Below are 21,196 nucleotides of genomic sequence, written 5' to 3' on the forward strand. Positions count from 1 at the left end.
ATTATATCTCTAGAGCTGAACTTTTCCCTAAACTCCAGATTTAGAGATATCTAACAGGCATCTCAAACTTATCATGTGAAAAATTGATTTGTGTATTCTCCAGTTTTCCCCATCTTCCCTATATATCCTGTTGCATAAGGCAAGAACCTAGGGGACATATTCAGTTCCCTTTTTCTCCATGACTACCCCCTTCATCCAACTCCCTGGCAAATGTGTGGGCTCTTTTGCCAAACTATGTCCTGAATCCAACCACTTCTCTCCTTCTTTACTGCCACCTACCGGCCCAAGTCACATTAAATCTCATCTGATTACTGAAATAACCTGTTAATTTGTCTTTCTGCTTTCACTCTGAAAATCCACCTTCCACACAGCAGCCCAAGTGAATAGGTTGAAGGAATCAAATCATATCATTCCCCTGCTCAAATCCTCCAGTAATTTTCTAAGCACTTAGACCAAAGCTTTTGCCATAGCTTTCATGACCCTTCATGACCTAGCCTTTGAATACTCCTAACCCCATGTTGGTCCCATGCTCCTTCTGACTATACTCTAGCAACTCTTCCCTTCTGTCTGTACTTCGATCATGCTGAGTCTTTGCACCTTAGGGCCTTTGCACTGGCTGTTGCCAGTGTCTGAGCTACTTCTTTCCCAGATCTTCATATACCCAGCATCTAGGCTTCATGCCAAAGTTCTCAGAAATGCCTTTCCTGGCACTCCTGCCATTATCACATAACCTGTTCTATTGTCTCCATAGTGGAGGAGCTGGAGAGGATATGTGATGTTAGTCTAAAAATCATCTTTCATTCAAAGTGAACAAGCCAAGAACAGAGGCACTGCAATCATTGCCTGCAAAGTTTTACTCTTTGTAAAGAGTAGGCATTCATTGCATACTCAATTTTCATAGGCTAAGGCAGGAAATGGAAGCCAAACTCTAATGGAAAGAAAAAGTACCAAGATCACAGGGAGCACAGTTGAGGAATTATGGATCCCAGAAGTACAGTAAAGACACCAATAAGCATAAACAAATAATCATTTTTAAAAAGAGTTTTTTTGGTTGCATTTAAAATGAATCCACTGCATTAATTTGCATAGATTAGGACAAAAGAAGGGTACACCACTGACACACATCACAGAAAAAGGACAGAGACGTCTTGATATTGGAGAGACAGAGAATAAAGAGAAAGTATGATTGTCTAATCAGAATGCAGGGGCTTGGGTATGTGAGAGGATAGTGGTGCTACATATACTGGTAAAAAATTTAGATAGGAGAAAACTTGGAAAAAAATTTTTTTTGGTTTTTGAGTTTTTACTCTTTCACTTTAGTTTTGGGCCTGAAGTACATAGGATATCCTATGGCAAATAAAGAGAGAAAGCTAGAATCGGAGCTAGTATCAAGAGTAGAAATAGAAGTTTGAGGCTTAGCCACACAGAAGGTGGTTTTAAAGTGGCCCATGCTTTCAGCACATTTACCGGACTCCTGCAGGGGCAGAGTACGCATAGCTGAGGTGGGGTTAGTGGCAGCCTCTCACGAAGTTTACCAGGACAGCCCACCGACCAACAGGTCATCTGCTCTATCCAGACTGCCACTGTTTTTATGTGGCTGGCAAGCCAGCAATTTTACATTTATGAAATGGTTGAAAAAAATTCAAAAGAATACTATGGTGAAACACATGAAAACTGTATGAGATTCCTATTTAAGTGTCTGCAAATAAATTTTTATTACAATACAGTCATACCCACTTGTTTACATACTGTCTATGGTGGCTTTTGTGCCACAGTGGCATGGCTGAGTTGTTGTGACCAAGACCACATGTCCTGTAAAGCCTAAAGTGTTTATTCTCGGGCCCTTCATGGAAAAAGTTTGCTAACCCCTCTTCTCAAAAACAGAGCTAGGAAGAAGTCTGTGGCTGAGTCTTAGAACGAAATTAGCAAGAAGAATTAAGGAAGCCAGTAGAAGAGAATCAAATAAAAGTTGAATGTGCTCCTGGGTAGCATGCTGCTACAGAGACTGAGGTTAGAACACCTGAGGAGAAGTCAGTTGGCTAATAAAGGTTATAATCCCAGACTTACAACTTTACTTTTCTGTCTTTAAGGGTACCTAGGTGGCAAGGTTTGAAAAGTATTTATGGACTATTCTGGAGTGTTTCTGAGAGAAGACCGTTGTCACTATCTTGGGCATGAAGTTGACATGGGAATCCAAAAGACTATAACTCCCCTGTCACCTTCAATCTCTTGGTAGTGTTTCCTTGGAACACCTTTGTTGGGAAGGACTCTGAGACTTGTGTTTAGCTCAGCAGTGGTTAGCAGTGTCTTCTGATGTGGGGGAAGGGGGGAGTTGGCACATGGTAGTTTGTCGTAATGATTCTTCATAGATTAACATGGGAACTTGTCTAAATCTTTGACACATTTTTCAGACTGTTGGACCTCTCAGATTTTATGTGTTTATCACTTGCTTTCAAAGTCATAGGTACCCTTACATTTCTGCCTTCATGATTCAAGGATATTAATCATTATGGTAAGCATATCCAAGTTTACCTGAAAGGAACCCTTGAAAATTTTATAATGATCATCCCAGTGCATTCAGTCTTTTCTTGATCTCCACAAGCTACATGGGTGAAGAGAAAGTTAAAAGGGTACTGTGTTTCATGTAAATAATTACAAGATCTTATTCTATAAGAAACATGAAGTTATTTAAATAATAAATAGCACTACCAATATATCAACAGGAAAAAGAAGTAGTAGAAATATAAATAATAGTTGGAGTGAAGCTTTGAGCAAGAATAGGGTAATGAAGCAGTCTAGAAGAGAAACAGAGAGAAACTTAGCACAACCACAGAACAAAGAAAGTGAAGAGGTGGGGAGAAATTCAGAAGATCCTTCTCAGGTAGACTCACTAGAATCTAGGAACTGATTAGATGTCGGGAACAATGGGAGTAAGTGATGATTACAAGAGAGTTCATGTAACCAACTATGTAAGTAAAGATTTTATTAACTATTAATTGGGGAAGGCAGGAAGAGGAATTGTTTCATGGGAAGATGTCAGTGATTATGTTATTTGCTTGCTTGCTCCTGGGTCTATGTCCTTCCCTACAGAGGGAACTACATTACTCAGGCTCCCTGGTTTCCAGTCAGGTTTGGGCAGTGGCAGGTGTGGGTAGAAGACTAGAGGTTGGAAGGTAGGGAGAAGCCAGGCAAGAAGTCAGGATGACCAGATCTTTTCCAAGATTTTAACTCCCACCAGATAAGCTTTCTGTCTTTGGTTCCAGCTTCTTCTATGGTCAAAGCTCTAGTCTCAACTACTACAGTTCTAGCTCCAGCTGGGTGGCCTTACCTTCTGGATTCAGGAAACTCAACCTCTTCCTGTTACCCCCTTGCCCTAGAGGTAATAGTGGCTTCTTGCTGTTGTTAATCTCTGGGTGATCTTGTCATTCCCACTTCAGTTTCCTGTCTCCTTTATTACCTGTGTAACCAATTCTCAGTGTTAAATTCCCTGTTTGAAACACCTCAACTGCTTTATTTCCTTGACTGGAGCCCAACCGATGTGGTAATAAATTCAGTTTTAGATACATTGAGCTTAAGTGTGTGGCTCCCTAGTCAAGATCTCTAGTAGGCTTGGAAAACATTATCAAAGACCTGGAGCCAGAGAGCTGGATTTGAAAATCAACAGCATACACGTGGTGTCTGAAGCCATAAGGTCATATTTACCAAATTGAGGAGATGAAGAGATTAAATTTAAAAGATTAAATCGTGGGCTCACCTATGAAATGTATTTTGAATTTAGGCCAAGAAAGAACTTGAAAAGACCAAAAAGAAGTAGGGAAGTAGAAAACCCAGGTTAGGAATGTTATAGAAGTCAAATGAGAAATGACGTTTCTGAAGGAAAGGGCACAATAAAGTCAGACTTGGTGGAAATAGGACACGTGCAAAAGGATCAGGGCAAATAAGGCAAATGTTCTCCTCAGGTTTAGTAAGAGGAATGTCATTGCTCCCTTTGTAAGAACAAGGACAATGCAGCGGTGGGGAAGAAATCGATGAGAAGGGAACAAAGTCAAAGCCATCAGTGACCGTAAACTCCTTTTTCAGGAGAGTGGACAATGAAGACCTTGAGAGAAATTGTACCTAAGTCAGAGGAGAGGAGGAGCTGAAGAAATGCCCGGAGTGGATACTGAAGACCCCACAAAAGTAAGAGGGGATGAGGCCCGATGCTTGAGTGGAATTCCTTTTGAAAGAAGGGGGAGGATGATGAGATTGGTCAAGGACTAGACACGTCTAGGGTTACTAATTCTCCCTTTTCTAATGATATTATCAAGCAGCATCTACTATGCACAAACTTCTAACATGAACAGAGGTATTATTCACTTTTCTCTCTCCTACTCATAGCTCTCCTTTAAAAAAAAAAAATGCTAGAGGAGGAATCACACACTTGAGGCTAAGTCCTAGCTTTTCTCCAAATGTTTCTAGCAAAAGATGAAAATTTCATGTATACAATTATTGCAATTAGCATCTTAAAAAGACATTCATAAAGCTGGCTTTTCTTAAGTGCTAATCTGTCAAACTTTTGTGATGAGGACGTTTAAGACATATTATGTATTTGAAAATTGCTAAGAGAATACAATATTAACTATAGTCCCTATTCTGTACCTTGCCTTCCCCATGATATATTCTTTGTATAAGTTTATACTTTTGACTGCCTGCACCTATTGCCCCAACCCAGCTTAATTGACTTAATTTCCTGACCCAACTTAATTGACTTAATTCCCCGACTTCTTAACTGACAAAGTTGTGATCCCATCATTTATTTCTACAGATGCTAATAAGCTCCCTGAAAATACTGGGGGGGGGAATCAGTTTCATATATTCTATATTTATATACATCATAAATATAGGCATGGTATAGCTACTTGTGGAAAACCACTAGATCTTCTTTGTGTTACCCCGAAGCTATGAATTACACTGTAGTATGTGTGTGTTTCTGTTGTGTATTTGCTTATAACTGGGAGGCTTAGAAATCAAGCAGCTGTAAATCAATTCCCACAAGAATAAAAATTTGGGCAAATAATTTCCAGGCATCAAGCAATAGATTGAAGGGAACTGATGTTTTCATAAATATATTCTGTTTTGTTAACAAGAAAGGAGGTCTTTTAAATAATTTAAATATCAAGAACAGAGGCAGTAACAGGTAATTTGGGTAGCAATTTAGTATATACCCTGTGCTGACCATACTTTACACTTATCTAATTTAATCCTTAAAACACAGCCCTACACGTAGACAATACTGTTACCTCCATTTCACAGATGAAGAACAGAGCCCTAGAGAGAGAATTTGCCCCAGGCTACTCTGGAACTCAGGCAGTGCAGCTCTAAAACCTCTCCACCTGGGTCCCCTGGGTGGCTCAGGCAAGTGTCTGACTTGATTTTGGCTCAGGTCACAATCTCAGGGTCACGGGATTGAGCCCCGCTTTAGACTCCGCTCAGCTTGGGGTCTGCTTGAGATTCTCTTTCTCCCTCTGCCCCTCCCCTGACTTGTACATGCCCTCTCTCAACATAAGTAATCTTTAAAAAAATCTCCTAACCACTCCACTCTAGTGTAATTTATACCTAGCCAGTTCCTAGATATAGTTACTAACATTGGTTTTTCAAAGTTTTGTCTGCCTTTTTTAAAGGATTATTTAGGGGTACAGTTGTTAAAGTATTGCTTTTTTCCCCTAAATGTACCTCTAAAGAAAACTTTCACAAAGAATAATTTTGAAGTTTTTTAATGCACAAAAAGAACATCTCAGAAACAGAACAGGTATTGACTTATTAACGATGAAGCACTATATAAAGGAGCCCCCTCCCCACTTAAACAGGAACATAGTGTAAAGAGACATGAAAGGAGGTGAACGCTTTAGGATTGAATGCAAACCCTAAAGTTGTATACAACATTCATATATGGCTTCTTATCTCATAGCAATAATATTCTCATAATGATGTATATGCCATGTATACTTACTGGTAAGATGCTTTTGACTCAAAAGTTAAAACAAAAACACTGGAGAGGTAGTTTTGCCAATGCAAGGTGAGAAAAAAGGCTTTACCTTGCTTTTTTTCCTTAAACATCTGTAACCATTTCACTTTGTTCTAATTTTCTTCTGGATTAGCCAGGAAGATAACAATGCTTTTAGAAGAAGCCAATTCAAAACCCTCTAAGAACGGATTCCCCCAACTGCACAACGATGTTTTTGAAAGTCCCCTGGAGAGTCTCCACAGTGTTCCTCTGTCTTGGAGAGGATACAGATTCTGGCTCCAAGGAGACCTGTTAAGATCTGACCAGCAGTTACAGGGACTCATCCTGTTTGCTCTTCAAATTCCATGCATGGTCTCAAGACAGTAATGTCTACAGTGACCCAAGAGTATTGGTAGGTACCCTGCTGTGGTAAGTCAGGGGTGGCTTTAAATAAATATATATGTATATGTTTGTGTGTGTGTGTGTATACACACACACACACACACACTGAAGTCTGAAACACAGGTTTAAAAAATTCTCTAGCTAGCCGGTAGAACAGCATGATAAGCACTAGAAGGGACTAGAAGGGACTGCAGGTCATTCCTTATGTTTTCAGTTCTGTTTCGTCAAGTCCTCACATCTCAGACATAAAGGGAGTTTTAGCTTCTGCCTGTCACCTGCATGAGGAGACACGGAGTGGGGAAGGTCTATGGATATTCAAATTCTTTGACACTGGTCATTTGACCCCCTATGTACAAACTAGCTTATCCATCCTATTCTTACGATGAGAAATAAGCCCGAAAAAAAAAAAAAAAAGTTAAGGGGCAACAAAACATCGGTCAGTTCGCAAATCTAGAACAGCCATTTACTGGACGATGGTTAGGAACCACTAGAAACAAAGTGACATAATATTAATCAGGTATGACTTGTTACGCTTCGGAAAGCATAAATATACAGTAAGTAAGAGGTTTATATGTAGCCCCACAGAATATGTACAGGTGGGAGCTGCCGTGAAGCTGAGCAGGAAACCCCGGAGCGCCCCCCCAGCTCAAAGCAGAGCCCCGCAAGCATTTATCCTTGCGAACGCACAATGTGAGAAGTCAAGGTCACCCGTGAAACAGCACTTTGCCTGCGGAGTGTCTTCTTTCCCGTAAATATGCACGTCTGGTCTCCGGGGTGGTCCATGGCCTCACAGCTCTTGCCCCTCCGTGGTGCCGTGATCCCTCGGTGCACGTGGAGCCGAGGCACATGCTGGACCCCAGACTCCTGCCTTCACAGTCTCCAGATGCAAATCAAAGCATAAATAACAGAGACCACGCTCGTGGCTCCTCCTTTCACAACGTTACTGGGAACAGACACTGGTCACAGCAGCGCAAAACGCTGTACACCGGTGTCCAGGAGTGGCGAGTAGCTTTGTGCACTTTGGCAAAAACACCCCCCACCCCAAAATCTACCCCTATATGTCCTTTATTTTACTGGTTAGCCCTATCTGTAGCTAGGAAGACACTGTGTTGCTCCTGGGCTCTTTCTATCAGCTTCCTCTTCTTTTTCTTGTTCTTCTTCTCCTTTGCCTTTGGGGCTCTCTTCCCTATACCGGGAGAAAGAGAAATGAAGACTTGTCAGAAAAGGCTCTTTCTCTAGGAAAGAAAACACAAAACATTAAGAGTTTTACACAAAGCCCATCTGGAAAACATCACCTATGGAAAAAGCAGCCTCAAAGAGAAAATTGTTCACATTAATTTTGACGGAATAATAATAATTTACTAAATTGGATATGCTGTCTAAAACAGAGACCGATCTTCCTGTTATAGGGAACTGGCATATTTAAAAACCTCCCAGCGGCCTGATCAGTCTTGCAAATATCATCCTGCCACAAAAATTCCATTTATCCCCTCCGACTTTTAACAATACTACCCTTTACTAGACAGCTTTACATCTTTCTACTGCTCCACATGTCGGTGGGTCGAAAGAAAATAAGCATCTCTCTACAGTAAATATACCAGAAGTTTCAAACTCCCTTCTCCCTGCCCCCTCCCCCCTGGGAGAAAGAAATGTCTTGCTTTTAACATTATTCCCTCCCTCTTCTCCAAAGGCCAGTGAATGAAACGACATAGGTGGAATACTTCATTTTCTATAAAAATTCATGAGGACATCGTTCCTTATGTGGCTTAGGGCTTCCTCTACAAATCCCCTAGACCAGTTATTCTTGTTATTGTGAACAGGAGAAATGCTGGTTTGTTCCTGAAGAACTGGGGATAGGTGTCTTCCTACCAGAAGATCACACCACCACATAATCCTATTTCTCCTCTTTGCCTTCACCATCAGGAAGCCCAGACCACCAGCTAAATAGTTGAGGTTTGTCTCCATCAGGAGGTTTTGAATATAGTTTTCCCTTTGTCTCTGCTGTATTTCCCTTTCTGCGTCTCGAGGTTATGGTTCATAGTTTTTACAATGTCTCAACATTTCTTTGCAAGTATGTATACATAAAATCGTGAGAGAAAATCACAGGCATCTGCTTTGGGTCCGTTGCCCTCTTTGGGTTCTAAACACACAGGAATCATGGGATTTTTTTAGAACAGAAAAGAGCTTAAAGGTCACTGAGGTTTGCAGAAATTAAGTCATCACATACACCTTCAGAACAGATTCTTCCCTCAACAGACTGTCAAATCTCCTCTCCTATCCACCCTACTTCTGTTTTACTTGTGTCATCCTACAAAACTTTTCTGTGAAGTATAGCTCTTTGACACTGTAGTAACCAGTACCACAAATCACACATTCAGTTCTAACACATGCTTTCCAACCTGCCAAGACCCTTATTACAGGGACATAGCTGGCCAGCTTTGCAGTCAAGACAATGGAGGTGGCAGCTGATGTAGGAAATGTGAAAGAAACAGACCAGAAGTGAGGGAGCTAGATCCCTGCCTTAAGAAAGCAGCGTCGTACTAGATTACAGGAGCCTGGGAGATTTCTAAACAAGGGAGGGGTTTCTCATTTTGTTTGAGGATGGAAAACAGTCACGTGGTTGGCACACAGTTGACAGACAACAAGTGTTTGCTCAGTAAAACTTTATCACAAGATAGAGGATAACTTATTTTTAATAGGACACGGCAGTAAAATAATCAGAATATGATCATGCCCTCACAGTAAATTATGAAGGTCCCTGAAGTTAATTTCTGGTTCTTATTAAATTCTGGCATTAACATTATAATGGCATCTTGCCATCTTTAAACATAGCTAATCCTACCCAATGAAACCTTAGCCCAAGTATCATTAATCAAAGAAGCTGTAAAGTTGCAACTATTTTAGTAACATTATATCTAATGATGAGACATACCTAATGAGGGCAGAGAGATGAAATACCATAAAATTGCATATTTAAAAAGAAGCTTCAATTATAAAGTTTTTGAAGATTTCCTTAGTGCTAGATTTTCTCTAAGCAAACAACAAAAACCTTAGTTAAAATCATTGCTGACTACATTGTAAAAATGAGCTCATGTTTAATTTATTTAAAGCCTGGAGTTTATTTTAAAAGCAAATTGAAATTGAGTAAATGGAAAAATAATATTACTAGATGTTTAAATGTGTTAAGATAAAAATATACTATTTGTTCAAGAAATCTTTTCCCATTCACCATTTCAGTTTTTCAAATGAAAAATGTGCAGTTCTTTGACTAACAGAAAAATCTATGCTAAATGACTGGAAATTCTTATTTTAAGAGAGGGTCATTTTCATGCCATTTACCTAATATATCATTCTGATGTAATTGTCAATATCAAATGGTCTTTGGGTTTGCTGGCTGATAGAATATTGTATGATAGGAAAGTTACTCCATATTTGCATAAAATAGTCCATGGTGTAGCCAAAATTTCAGCATGGCTTCTGGAAACTTATATAAAATAAGTTTTCAACTTGTACAATTATTCCATTGTCAATAAGTTACATGGTAGTGGTTTCAACTAAAGATGTGTGGGAGACCTAATTACAACCATAAAAATTGTCCTCAGAAGTCTCTTTTGAATGACATCTATGTGCTATCAGTTGATTGCTTGGTTTTGTTTCTGGTCAGCCCCATTCCTCATGTAGAATATATTGCAAATACTGAAGAATTAAGATGGTTAGCCAAGATTTGACCACGGATAGGCCTAAATTAACTGAAAATATTTTGCAGTCAGTAGTAGGCTGTTTTGACTTAAAGCTCAACTCAAAGTAATAAAAAAATATTATAACCTAACCTAACCTAAAAAAAAAGGTCTTGTACATATTTTCTTCGGAACTCTGCTAAGATTTTCAAACATAAGAAATTGGTAAGATTAAAGCTAACAGAAAATACATAGCCCTGTTTTGACCTGTATATTTGAAAATAAGTTATATTGGACATACAGGTGCGCTAATGGAGGTTTCCATTTCTTTACACCTGTGGCTAGGAGATTAGACTTGGATGATGCCTTCTAGACTCAGATTATTTCACATCCTTAAGCACATTCACCCTGTACAGGAAGCATTTAAAGGCAAGTGCAACACCGGTCACCCAAAAAGAAATTCAAGTCATGGATTTAACTTTGTTTTTAGTTCACGAGTAACAACCTGGAAAATATACTGCCCAAGACCAGCAGAAAAAGGTTTGAGTTTTATGAGGACATTATCAGCCTCTAGCTATGTCCAACTCTAATGACACATTTGCATACCTTTGTCCTGAGTGCTTTAAGAATACAGTGGCCTTGACAAATCACTGCTCAGCAAATCTCTTCAGCACTGTTCTACAGATGCAAGAAGACTGGCTCAGATATTACAGTTAAGGAAAGCAATGGCATTTAATAGAGGAAGGAAAGGGAGCCAGTAGGTAAGTGTGGTCCTGTAACTGAGATGTGCAGGAAGGCATCCTGCTTGTGACTCTCGGTTCTTACATTTATGGAATGAAGGTGCTACAATCCTCTTTCGCCAGAAAGTTGTATAAAATACCATGAGCAAGACAAGATTATCATCAAAATGAACAAAGTTAGAAATATACCATCAAAACCACACTCTAACCAACATAATTATATTGATTTGCACACATGTGGAAACGGTCCAACAGGATAACCTATCAACTCTTCTACAGAGAAAGGTGAACAGCCCCTTATGGAAATACTCCTAAAGTCCAGCTGTAGATTACTGCCATTAGAATCAGAAATAGGATAGATTATTTTCAACCAAGATATCAGGCAGACTCACAAATTACACGAAGCTGTGAAAATACAGACTCCACTGCCAGGCAGGCACGCATTTCATGCTTTCCTAAGCCCCAAAGTCGAGGAAAGGTTTAGGTAAGAGTTTTTTTCATAATTGGAACAATGATTCCGGTACCTCCATTAGTAAGGCACAAAGGTTGTATAGGGTTTCCATAAAGATTATTAAGTGTTTTGAGGAAGACTTTTTTTTTTTTAAAGATTTTATTTATTTGACAAAGATAGAGACAGCCAGCGAGAGAGGGAACACAAGCAGGGGGAGTGGGAGAGGAAGAAGCAGGCTCCCAGCGGAGGAGCCTGATGTGGGGCTCGATCCCATAACGCCGGGATCACGCCCCAAGCCGAAGGCAGACGCTTTAACCGCTGTGCCACCAATGCGCCCCTGAGGAAGACTTTCTAATGGTAAATGCAATGAAAGAAAATTGAAGAAAAAATTCAGTAGCTGTGACTATGAAAAAAAAAGTCTCTCTTTCTATGCGCACTCGCGCGCGCGCACACACACACACACACACACACACACACGGGAAAGTAAGCCACAATTATGACAAATGTGATTTCCACTGTTAGAGCCACAACTGTGATGACAAAGGTGATCGTCTGAAACCAGGACTAATTTCTATTAAATTTTAATGATAAATTTGTGATGCTAACTTGAAACCAGGGCTTCACTGTATCTATGAAATTCACCAGGGAGATTTGGGGATCATCTCAGAGATCGGGCCATTCTTCAAAGTAGCTGAAACCGAGAGACAAAAAGTCTGAAAACCACCAAGCTGGGGAACTTTGTCATGCTTCACAAGACACGCTAGACGTAGAACAGAGAAAGTTGCTTCCACATCTTCACAAGGACTGAGTAGTAGACAAGGAACAGCAATGGAGCTATTTCTCTTTCTCCTGTGGGCAACTTGAATTTGCCCAAGAATGAGTAGCAACAGGGATTTATTTATTTAAGAGTGATTGATGATTCTCTGGAAAAATGCCAATTGGCTCCTAAATATTTTAAAAGCTCATATAAAAATAGACAAAAGACTTAAATATAATTCATAAGGGGAATAAGAACAGCTAATAAATATATGAAACAATCGAATCTCACAATTAAAAGTGCCAAATAAAATGAGTTGCCGCTGCCAAGATTCTTAAAAGTAAAAAGTGAGAATGCGGTGAGACAGGCATCAGGATGCATTATGAGAATATAAAATTGATACAGTCTTTCTAAAAGCCATCTGGCAATGTGTACAAAAGCATTAAAATATTCATAACTTTTGACTCAGACCTAGGAACCCATCCTAGGAAAATAATCTAAACTTGGACAGAGATTTATACATACAAATGTTTACTGTAGAACTCTGAAAAAAAATTGTAAAGTACCAAAATGTCCTACCTACACAATTTTTTATGACCTCTTTTTATGATTACTGAAGCAATAAGTATTTTCAACTATGAAGTACTTGTATCCTAAGGCCACAGTAATTAAATTTGTTCCCAAGAGAAATTGCATGTCCCTAAAATTTATCATAAATAGGTATAAGGAAAAGGCTGTAATACAAAACATTCCTCTTCTAGTGGTAAGCCGACTTTTGAGTGGCATGGTCAATCGTAATTGGACCTAAGACATAAAAGCTTAAGAACTGCTGAACTACCCAGACACTTCTGACATCAAGAATGGATGCTAGTTCACAAAGCTGCTTTCCTCTAGAAAGGCGTCCAAGTAGGCAAATGTGATGAGCATGACCGGACTCTGCCACAGAATATTCTACCTAGTCGAAGATAAAAATCTTCCCCTGTCTATAATCGTTCTGAGTCACACATTAAAAGTTATTTTACATCAGCTGAGCCTCAGAGGAAGGAGCCTGAATCAGTAAAGCAAATGAATCCTTATTTGTAGTACAAAGCTCTTTAGTTGGTGTTTTCAGTGACATTTATCTGGTTTTTAAGAAGTAACATCTTTTCCACGAAAAATATTGTACAGATCGAGGTCTTTAGAAAGGACTGGCAAATCCTTCCATGACTGTTTCCTGACTGTGATCAAATTGCCTTTGAGAACATAATAATCTAGAGACAAACCAACAAATTTTGAAATGTTGAAAAATAACCAGCTATATGCTGAGGAGATTTTACTGGGCCATCCTGAACTTCCAGTCATAATGTGAAAATCTTCCAAGTGGTCACGTAGTCATTTCATCTTTATAAAGAGCATGTGCTTCAAAAATCTGCACATAACCTGGAGACAGCCTTGTAAGCAGAGCGACTACTTGAGAGTTATTAGCGGGGAGTGACCACCATCCCAAATAAAAAACAGTTGACAGGAGGGACTTCTCCAAATATGCAAACACGAAAACCATTCAGAATTCCTATGTGTGTTTATGATCATTTGTGAAGAACTAATTCAATAAGCCAATGTGACTGTGCATTACTGTTCTATTTGTAAAAGTTCGCCGCATTTTTATTGTAAAAAGAATAGTATGAAATGGCTAGCCTTCTCTGTAGGACTGCTCCACTGTTCCTCTCTAAGGCATTTTATTAGGCATGAAGTCTATCTTTTGTTGAAAGGAAGCCCCTGTTTGGTTTTAAAATCTTGTTTCATGTTCAATATTATGAAATTGGAAGAAAAGCTAATCCTAAGAATCACATGAACCTTTACAAATAAGGATTCCTGGACATGGTATTTCAAAATTTCCCTTTTATAGCTCTTAAGAAAAATCTTCGGGTACAGACTTCTAAAGGGGCAATAAGACATCCCCCAAACCCTACAAATTCATTTAAAGTGGCAAGGACTACAGAAAATATTTTGAATGAGATTTGGGTTTCTTCCATATAATTTGGGTCATGCCATTTGATTTAAGCTCTTAGATATCTGGTACTTCAAAAAAAAATCAGTTCAAAGACAAGATTCTATGGAGTTTAAGATAGGTGAGAATAAATAAACAAGGAGAGGTGGTTTCAAAGATACCTACAGTTCTTTTCATAATAACTAACTTCATTGCAAAGACAGTTTCAAGGTAGCATTATACTACGCAATTCCACTTGTGTGAGAAAATAAATATATAACTCTACCACAAGGGGGCAATAATTCACTTTTACTGTAAGTATCTGTGGTGTAAAAAGTGAGCAGGGGAGCTCTGGAGCTCTCACTTCCTAAATACCTTCTTTTAACCACAGAGGCCTTATTTCTTTTTCCTTTAAGGCCAAAGGTAAGCTCTACGGTGGACTAAAGAATAGATAGCAAAGTCCAAGTGCAGCACAAGGAAACACATAATTGCTCTGCTGTTAAGAAGACATTTGAGGGTCTAGGGAGCAAATGAGAGAAGAGAAGTCAGATGCATCTTGCTTTCCAAACAGTGATTTAGGGGGAAAAGCATTCTTCTCACATCCAGATTGTCATTTTATGGGGGAGTGAATATAAACTACTTGCTAAGAACAAGGTCCTCTTCTGGGATCTCTTATAAGAATAGAGTTGTCAAACTAAAAATGATCTTCATTATCTTCTGGTCCGGAGAGAGCCCACAGATTTAATATCAAATATAAAAGCTGATTGTCAGGTGCTGTTCGCTGACAAAGGGCTCTGATCACGTTAGCCTCCCAGGATGATGATCGGTCAGCCATGTTGGGGAGGGTGGAGAGACTAGAGTATGGTAGATATTTACTACCCCTGCTCTAGTCTGACTCTGCTAACTGGTGAAGATATGAAGTGAGGCACATGAAAACTAGAGGATCCCACCACGTTCCTACAGCTTCCTAGCAGCTGAGCTGGACGGGGAAGCAGGTCCCAAGGTCTTTCTTATATACTTTTACAGCTTTAAGGGTCACTGGATAAGGACATAGTTTAGAGCTGTTTTTCAAGAGAGGCAGAAAAGTATTAGAGAACAACTAATCTTTCTCTGAGCCTTGTCGTAAATGAAAACACTTCATGAATTGCATCAATATCATCTGTAACCTAAGACTTTCCGTAAATGTACACAGCATTGATTCAACACTTTTTCTATTAGCAAGGTGCAATCTAGAAGTTTCCTAGGTAGGGTACTTGAGATGGTGGGCATTGCTAATATGTACAGTGCACTGTAAGTGCTTCACACACCTTCTTAGTTAGCTGAATATTGTGAAAAAAAAATCAGTACTCAAACCATTCTGCTGGAATGTTTCATAGCTACATACCCTAAATTCACTCAAAATTTGCAGAAAATGATGAGGCTCATTTGGCACTCTTCAGTTAAGTCAGAAAACATCCGGGTTTGCAGAGAAAATGATACAACTGATTTCATTTGATTAGGACCAATGGGAAAACCAGAGAAGAATTTCAAGTTCCTCCGTAGCTGACTTCATACTAGACCAGAAGATACCTTTTAAGATAATTCCATTAGAATAAGAGGATTTAATACCCTTTTCTTGGTCTTCAATCAATAACCATTACATAAAAAAAGAAATCCAAGATATTATATTTAGGACTGTCGTCATATGGTAAGCATTTATTTAATTTGTATTCCACACAATATCTGTGGAACTTAAGGACATACTTACAAGTAAAATGAATTAGTAATTTCTACATATTAGGTGAAGTCCGAGAACTGGCTGTCAGTCCAAGCCTACCTCTCACGTAAGTAGCAAGCCTCACATGAAGACGGCCAGCACAGGGCAACATAAGGAAACGCACGTTCCGCGGAGGATCGTAAGTGCCTTCCCTCCTCTGCCCCTCAGCTCTTTAGATCGCCCTCCTTAAAAACTTCATTACCTTCTGTTGCAATTTTGTTTGCCTGTACATCATGGCTCCTATGCAAATAGCTACACTTTAATGCCTGGTTAAACTCTGGGTCTTTCTAAAAACCAAGTTGCTGATATTCAAACTTAACTAAAAGAGGAATTGGAGCAAAGATAGATGGGCTAGATTTAAACACTGAATGTGGTGAGGAAGCAACCCCACCTGGTCTTTATCATCCATCATAAAATGAACTCTCTTGCTTTTCCTGGACTCCATCCACATGGCTCCAGCCCTCGACTTCAGCTTACACGTGGTCTACGAAGGTAACCCTGGCTCCGAGTAAACCCCACGACCTTTCTCTCAGCTTACGTCTCTCTTATAACCACCTCAGTCTCTTGCTTGATTGCATATTCCCAAGAGAGGGATTCAACATGCCTTGCCAGCCCATAGGACGGGTCACTCCCAGGTCTAGCCTGAGGCCGGGGGGGGGGGGGGGGGGGGGTCATCTAGGATACGTGGTTAGGAACATCAGTTTGCGTGTCAGACAGACCTAGATACAAAGCAGAGCTCTTCCCCTCAGAAGCTAGTGATCTTGGAGGAGTTACTTTTATCAGGCTTGGTGTACTCATTTCTAAACTGCTCATATCAAAGGTACCACCTTTGAGGGGCAAAGAAAAATGTGTGTCCGGTTCCAGAGGCTCTACCTGGTGCCTGAATGCTAATCACCAGGAGGTGCCTCGTGTGTGTTATTTCTAATCCTTATGACGACTTGCAATGTAGGCGTTATTTCCATTTGGCCAATGAGGAAATAAGTTTAGAGAAGTTAATAGCTCAAAATCACATAGCTCAGCAATGATTCAAACCAACATCTGGCAGATTCTAAAACCTGTACTCTTTCCACTATACTCTTTGGATCCCTTGTGCCCAGCAAAAGGTCTTTGATCTCATAATCATTTAAATGGCTGAACAAACAAATTAATAAGTAAATACTAGGCTGAAGAAGGGCATCAACCTTCCCAACCAGGCCCCAGGATTCCCTTGGGCCACATTAAGTTTCCCAATGGGCCTGGCCTACAATGTATATTTCTCATATTAATTATTCCCTGGGGTTAAGGCGTTCAAAGCCTCAGTTTCCTGAGGTCAAGCAACACATTTAGCATTTCCAGCTCAGTATCAACAGTGTGCCCATGGCAAACCCCAAGGGAAAAAAACACAGGATGTTTCTTTTTCTGCTGGGAGTTGGACGTTTAGACCTGTGGTTCCAAAAGCCAATTCAAGGGCCAGACATAGAATCCTCCAGGGAGGTTTTTTAAATATAGCTTCCCCAGCCATACAAGGACTCCTGAGTGAAACCTTCAGGACAGAAAATCCAGAATTGTTGTTATGCTGCAGAGGGGATTTAGCACAAAGGGAAGATTATATGCAAGTCTAGAGCATAAAACTCGGCAGAAAAGAACGTGGGCAGGAGAGAGAACCAACTTTGAAAGAGGATGTGAGAGCACTTCAAAAATAAATGGCCACCTCCTTCCCAACTGAGCTGAGAAATAGCTTCCTAATTGTGAAATGAAGCAAACTGCTTTGTGCTGGGACTCTCTCGGTTCTGTTTGTGGCAATGCCCCAAGAAAGCAGCAGACATCAAGCCACCCGTGCGTGTGTCAAAAGAAAGGTACCCACCCAGGAAAAGGGCCCCCTTATCTTTATGCTCAAGTGAAGGTGTAGATCACTCACATTACAGCAGACTAATTCCTCCTGTGGTTATATTCCAGAACTTGCTTTGTTCTACTGAATGTCTCCATTCATTCAATTAACAAGATTCTGTTCTGAAAAACAATCTAGTTAAGTTTGCAGAAATTTTAAAGAGTTGGACAAAAAAAAAACGAAATTGCGATTGAAAAAAAAAATTTAAACTATTGTCAAGTTGGGGGCTTCTTCCTGGCTAGGACACAGAGTTGGCACTTCAAAAATTGGAAAGAGAAAAAACGTACCTCTCAGAGCAGGTGACACAAATATTGTGTCAAATATTCACTACCAGAGATATTAACAGCTGTAATTACAGGAAGGAGGCATATTCCAAGTCTTTTTTTTTTTTCCTCTCAGAAAGGTAGTCTGAGCTTCTTCCAAATTATTAAATCATCATCATCATCATCATCGACATCATCATCATCCTCATCATCATCTGGTGTAGGCTATGTGCGAGACACTAAATGTTCTACGTAGAACTCACTTCATACTAAAAACACTCCTTTGAAATAGATACTATCTTTAGTCCTACTTTTCAGAGAAGAAAACTGAAGATATAGAGGTAAAGTAACCCAAGATGACAGAACCAGTATATGGCAGAGTCCAGACTGGGACTCAGGTAGTCTGGTCCCTAAGCTTATCCTCCTACCCACTGTGCCATTCTCTCTCTCATCACCTCTGTGGTAACATGTGATGTCCTGAGAAGGAGGGGAAGAAGAAGGTCAGGGTTCCAACACTCTTCTCTTTAATCAGAGACTCCCACACACCCTATGAACAGGCCATTCACGGCAAAATGGCTGGACCATTAACTTCATAAAATGAAGGCTGGGCCCATCACTGTTTTGATATAAGACAAGGACAATAAAGGACATTTTTTTCTCTGTTATTCTTGGAGGACACAGAAAGTAAACAAGTATTTGCCAAAATGAATAGTCTCTATCTACAAATAAAGACTAAACAAATGTTCCAGTCACTGTAGAATCTTTGTCAACTACCCTAGTAGCAGCCATGGATCTCAATTAGAGGGAAAATACTGGACAAGGAACGCGAAATAACATGTTCAACACACCTAATGATTATTAGAAACATCACATTTCTAAGGTTTCACAAAGTCTAAAACCTTGTTATCTTGAAACCTAATATCTTTGTCTGTGATTGCCAGATTTAAAAGAGCAGAATATGGGTAATTATTTTTACAAACATCGTAATGTTTAATAAAAAATGATATTTTGCTCTCAGAAAAAGTATTTGACTGTTAAGTATATACTACTAACTAAAATCAAAGGAAGCTACTGCTCACGTCCACACGCGTCCACACAGTCACGATTTACGGTATTTCCCAAGCATTGCTTCTATCACTATATTCCAGTCGGTTTTAGTTAACTGAGGGTCAAAGGAAAACATGAGGAACCAAAAGTTTGCAATTAGCATGAAAAAACATAAGACCTAGAGGAAACAATTTTAAAGATTTATATATTTATTTATTTATTTTAGTGGCAGGGCAGAGAAGAGGCAGAGAGAGAGAAAGAGAGAGAGAGGCAGAGTCTTAAGCAGACTCCGCACTGACCACGGAGCCCCACACGGGGCTCGATCTTATGACCCTGAGATCACCGCCTGAGCCGAAACCAAGAGTCGAGTGCTTTAACTGATTGCGCCATCTAGGCGCCCCGAAATGTTTTCAAATGAATCATCACTGAATCAGAGCTCCAAGAGGAGATCTACATTCCAAACTTCTATACTTGCAGTAAGGATATCACCAGGAGTTCCACCGTAAAAACTATATAAAGAATATCAGTGAGCAATTATATTAAAAAAGACAACCTACTCACTATCTTAGCAGGGCCGCAGGCTCAGGACCCACACTGAAACATGCCCCTCCCCCTGCTCTCTCTCTCTCTCTTTCTCTCTCTCTCTCTCTTTTTCTAAATAAGTCTTTTTTTTTTAAATGCCTGTTAATGGTTGAAAGGGACACTGAAAGTGGAGTGGGGTGGGGAAGGCCCTGCGCACTTACTACGCTCACACACCGCATCTCCCTTGGCTTTCAGTAATTCACGCCAGCATCGTCAGATGAGGGGACCAAAAATGAAAATGTTTAGAAAACAAAAAACAAAACCCGGGTGGGGGGGGCAATTTGAGGAAAGACTAGGAAAAAAAGATGTCAAGGCTCATAGGGCATATACAAAAACAGAACTGCATTCTACCTTTCACTAGGTTGCTGATCAAAATAGATGAAACTACAGCTATGAAGCTATATCATCATTGTATCAACTCCTTTACTAGGATGTCAGAGACTGAGTGACCGAGAATAGATGTATAAACGCTTTCCTGCTTTACCATTTTCAGAGATTAGGTAACCAGTTTTCTGATAGTTCATACAGAACTCAGTTGGAAAATAAGGAATGAATAAGAAACTTCTAGAAATTGCTTCCAATTCAGTTTGATCCTAATATAAAACAGACGAAATGTATAGGTGATAAACGTTAAGGGTTAATACTAATATTTTGATATAGAAAAATTCTAAATCCCACCAGAATAATGCCCAGGGCTCATCATTTGAATGTTTTATTTAAAGCCAAATTGAGGGGCGCCTCAGTGATTCAGTCAGCTAAGCGTCTGCTTTCAGCTCAGGTCATGATCCCAGGGTCCTGGGATGGAGCCCGCATCACGCTTCCTGCTCAGCGGGGAGCCTGCTTCTCCCTCTCACCCTGCTTGAGTGCTCGCTCTCGCTCTGTCAAAGAAATAAAATCTTTTAAAAATATTAAAATAAAAGCTAAATTGGTTGTAGCATAAATCAAGTCTTTCTTTGAAAGACAACTGCAGCCACTTTTTTAAAAAGATTTTATTTATTTATTTGATAGACAATGAGAGAGCATGTACAGGATGAAGGGGAGAGGGAGAAGCAGGCTCCCTGCTGAGCAGGGAGCCCAACGTGGGGCTCAATCCCAGGACCCCGGGATCATGACCTGAACTGAAGGCAGACACTTACCCGACTGAGCCACCCAGGTGCCCAACTGCACCACCCAGGTGCCCAACTGCAGCCATATTTTAATAACCCTTCAATTTAATCTTAAATTCTAGGTCCCTAGAAGTTTCAATAGTACTGAAATAGTCCATCCTAAAAATTACTGTGCAGTGTCTGTGCAGTGTATATATGTGTATTCATAAGTGAATGTGTATCTAAAACATATCCTTCCATAAACTACACCTGGATATACTGGTTGAGAAGACTGTTTACTTATACTTAAATATGTATGTGTGCATCTCAGAACATGAAATTATATTTTTAAGCTTATGACCAAATTACATATTTCTTTAAATAGGAGATTAAAAATTCTGGGGAATTAAAAATTGTAAACTCAAAAAGTAGCAAAATTTCTATGATAAAAGTTTATGGCTGGGGGGTGGCCTGGGTGGCTCAGTTGTTAAGTGTCTGCCTTCGGCTCAGGGCGTGATCCCGGCGTTATGGGATCGAGCCCCACATCAGGCTCTTCCGCTGGAAGCCTGCTTCTTCCTCTCCCACTCCCCCTGCTTGTATTCCCTCTCTTGCTGGCTGTC

General features: G+C 39.9%; 1 protein-coding gene across 2 annotated transcripts in view; it reads right to left on the reverse strand.

The window, feature by feature from the left end:
* Window positions 1-5,729: 5,729 nt before the first annotated feature.
* Window positions 5,730-21,196, reverse strand: part of RSPO2 (R-spondin 2) — a 146,183-nt gene continuing 130,716 nt past the window's right edge. For both annotated transcript variants that reach the window (XM_008689255.2, XM_008689256.2), the window contains one exon: window positions 5,730-7,571. In XM_008689255.2, the coding sequence (XP_008687477.2) occupies window positions 7,456-7,571 (116 nt within the window). In that variant the 3' untranslated portion in view covers window positions 5,730-7,455. The remainder of the gene's footprint in view (window positions 7,572-21,196) is intronic.

The sequence above is a fragment of the Ursus maritimus genome, unplaced genomic scaffold, assembly GCF_017311325.1.
Source record: "Ursus maritimus isolate PB19 unplaced genomic scaffold, ASM1731132v1 scaffold_9, whole genome shotgun sequence".
Classification (NCBI taxonomy): domain Eukaryota; kingdom Metazoa; phylum Chordata; class Mammalia; order Carnivora; family Ursidae; genus Ursus; species Ursus maritimus.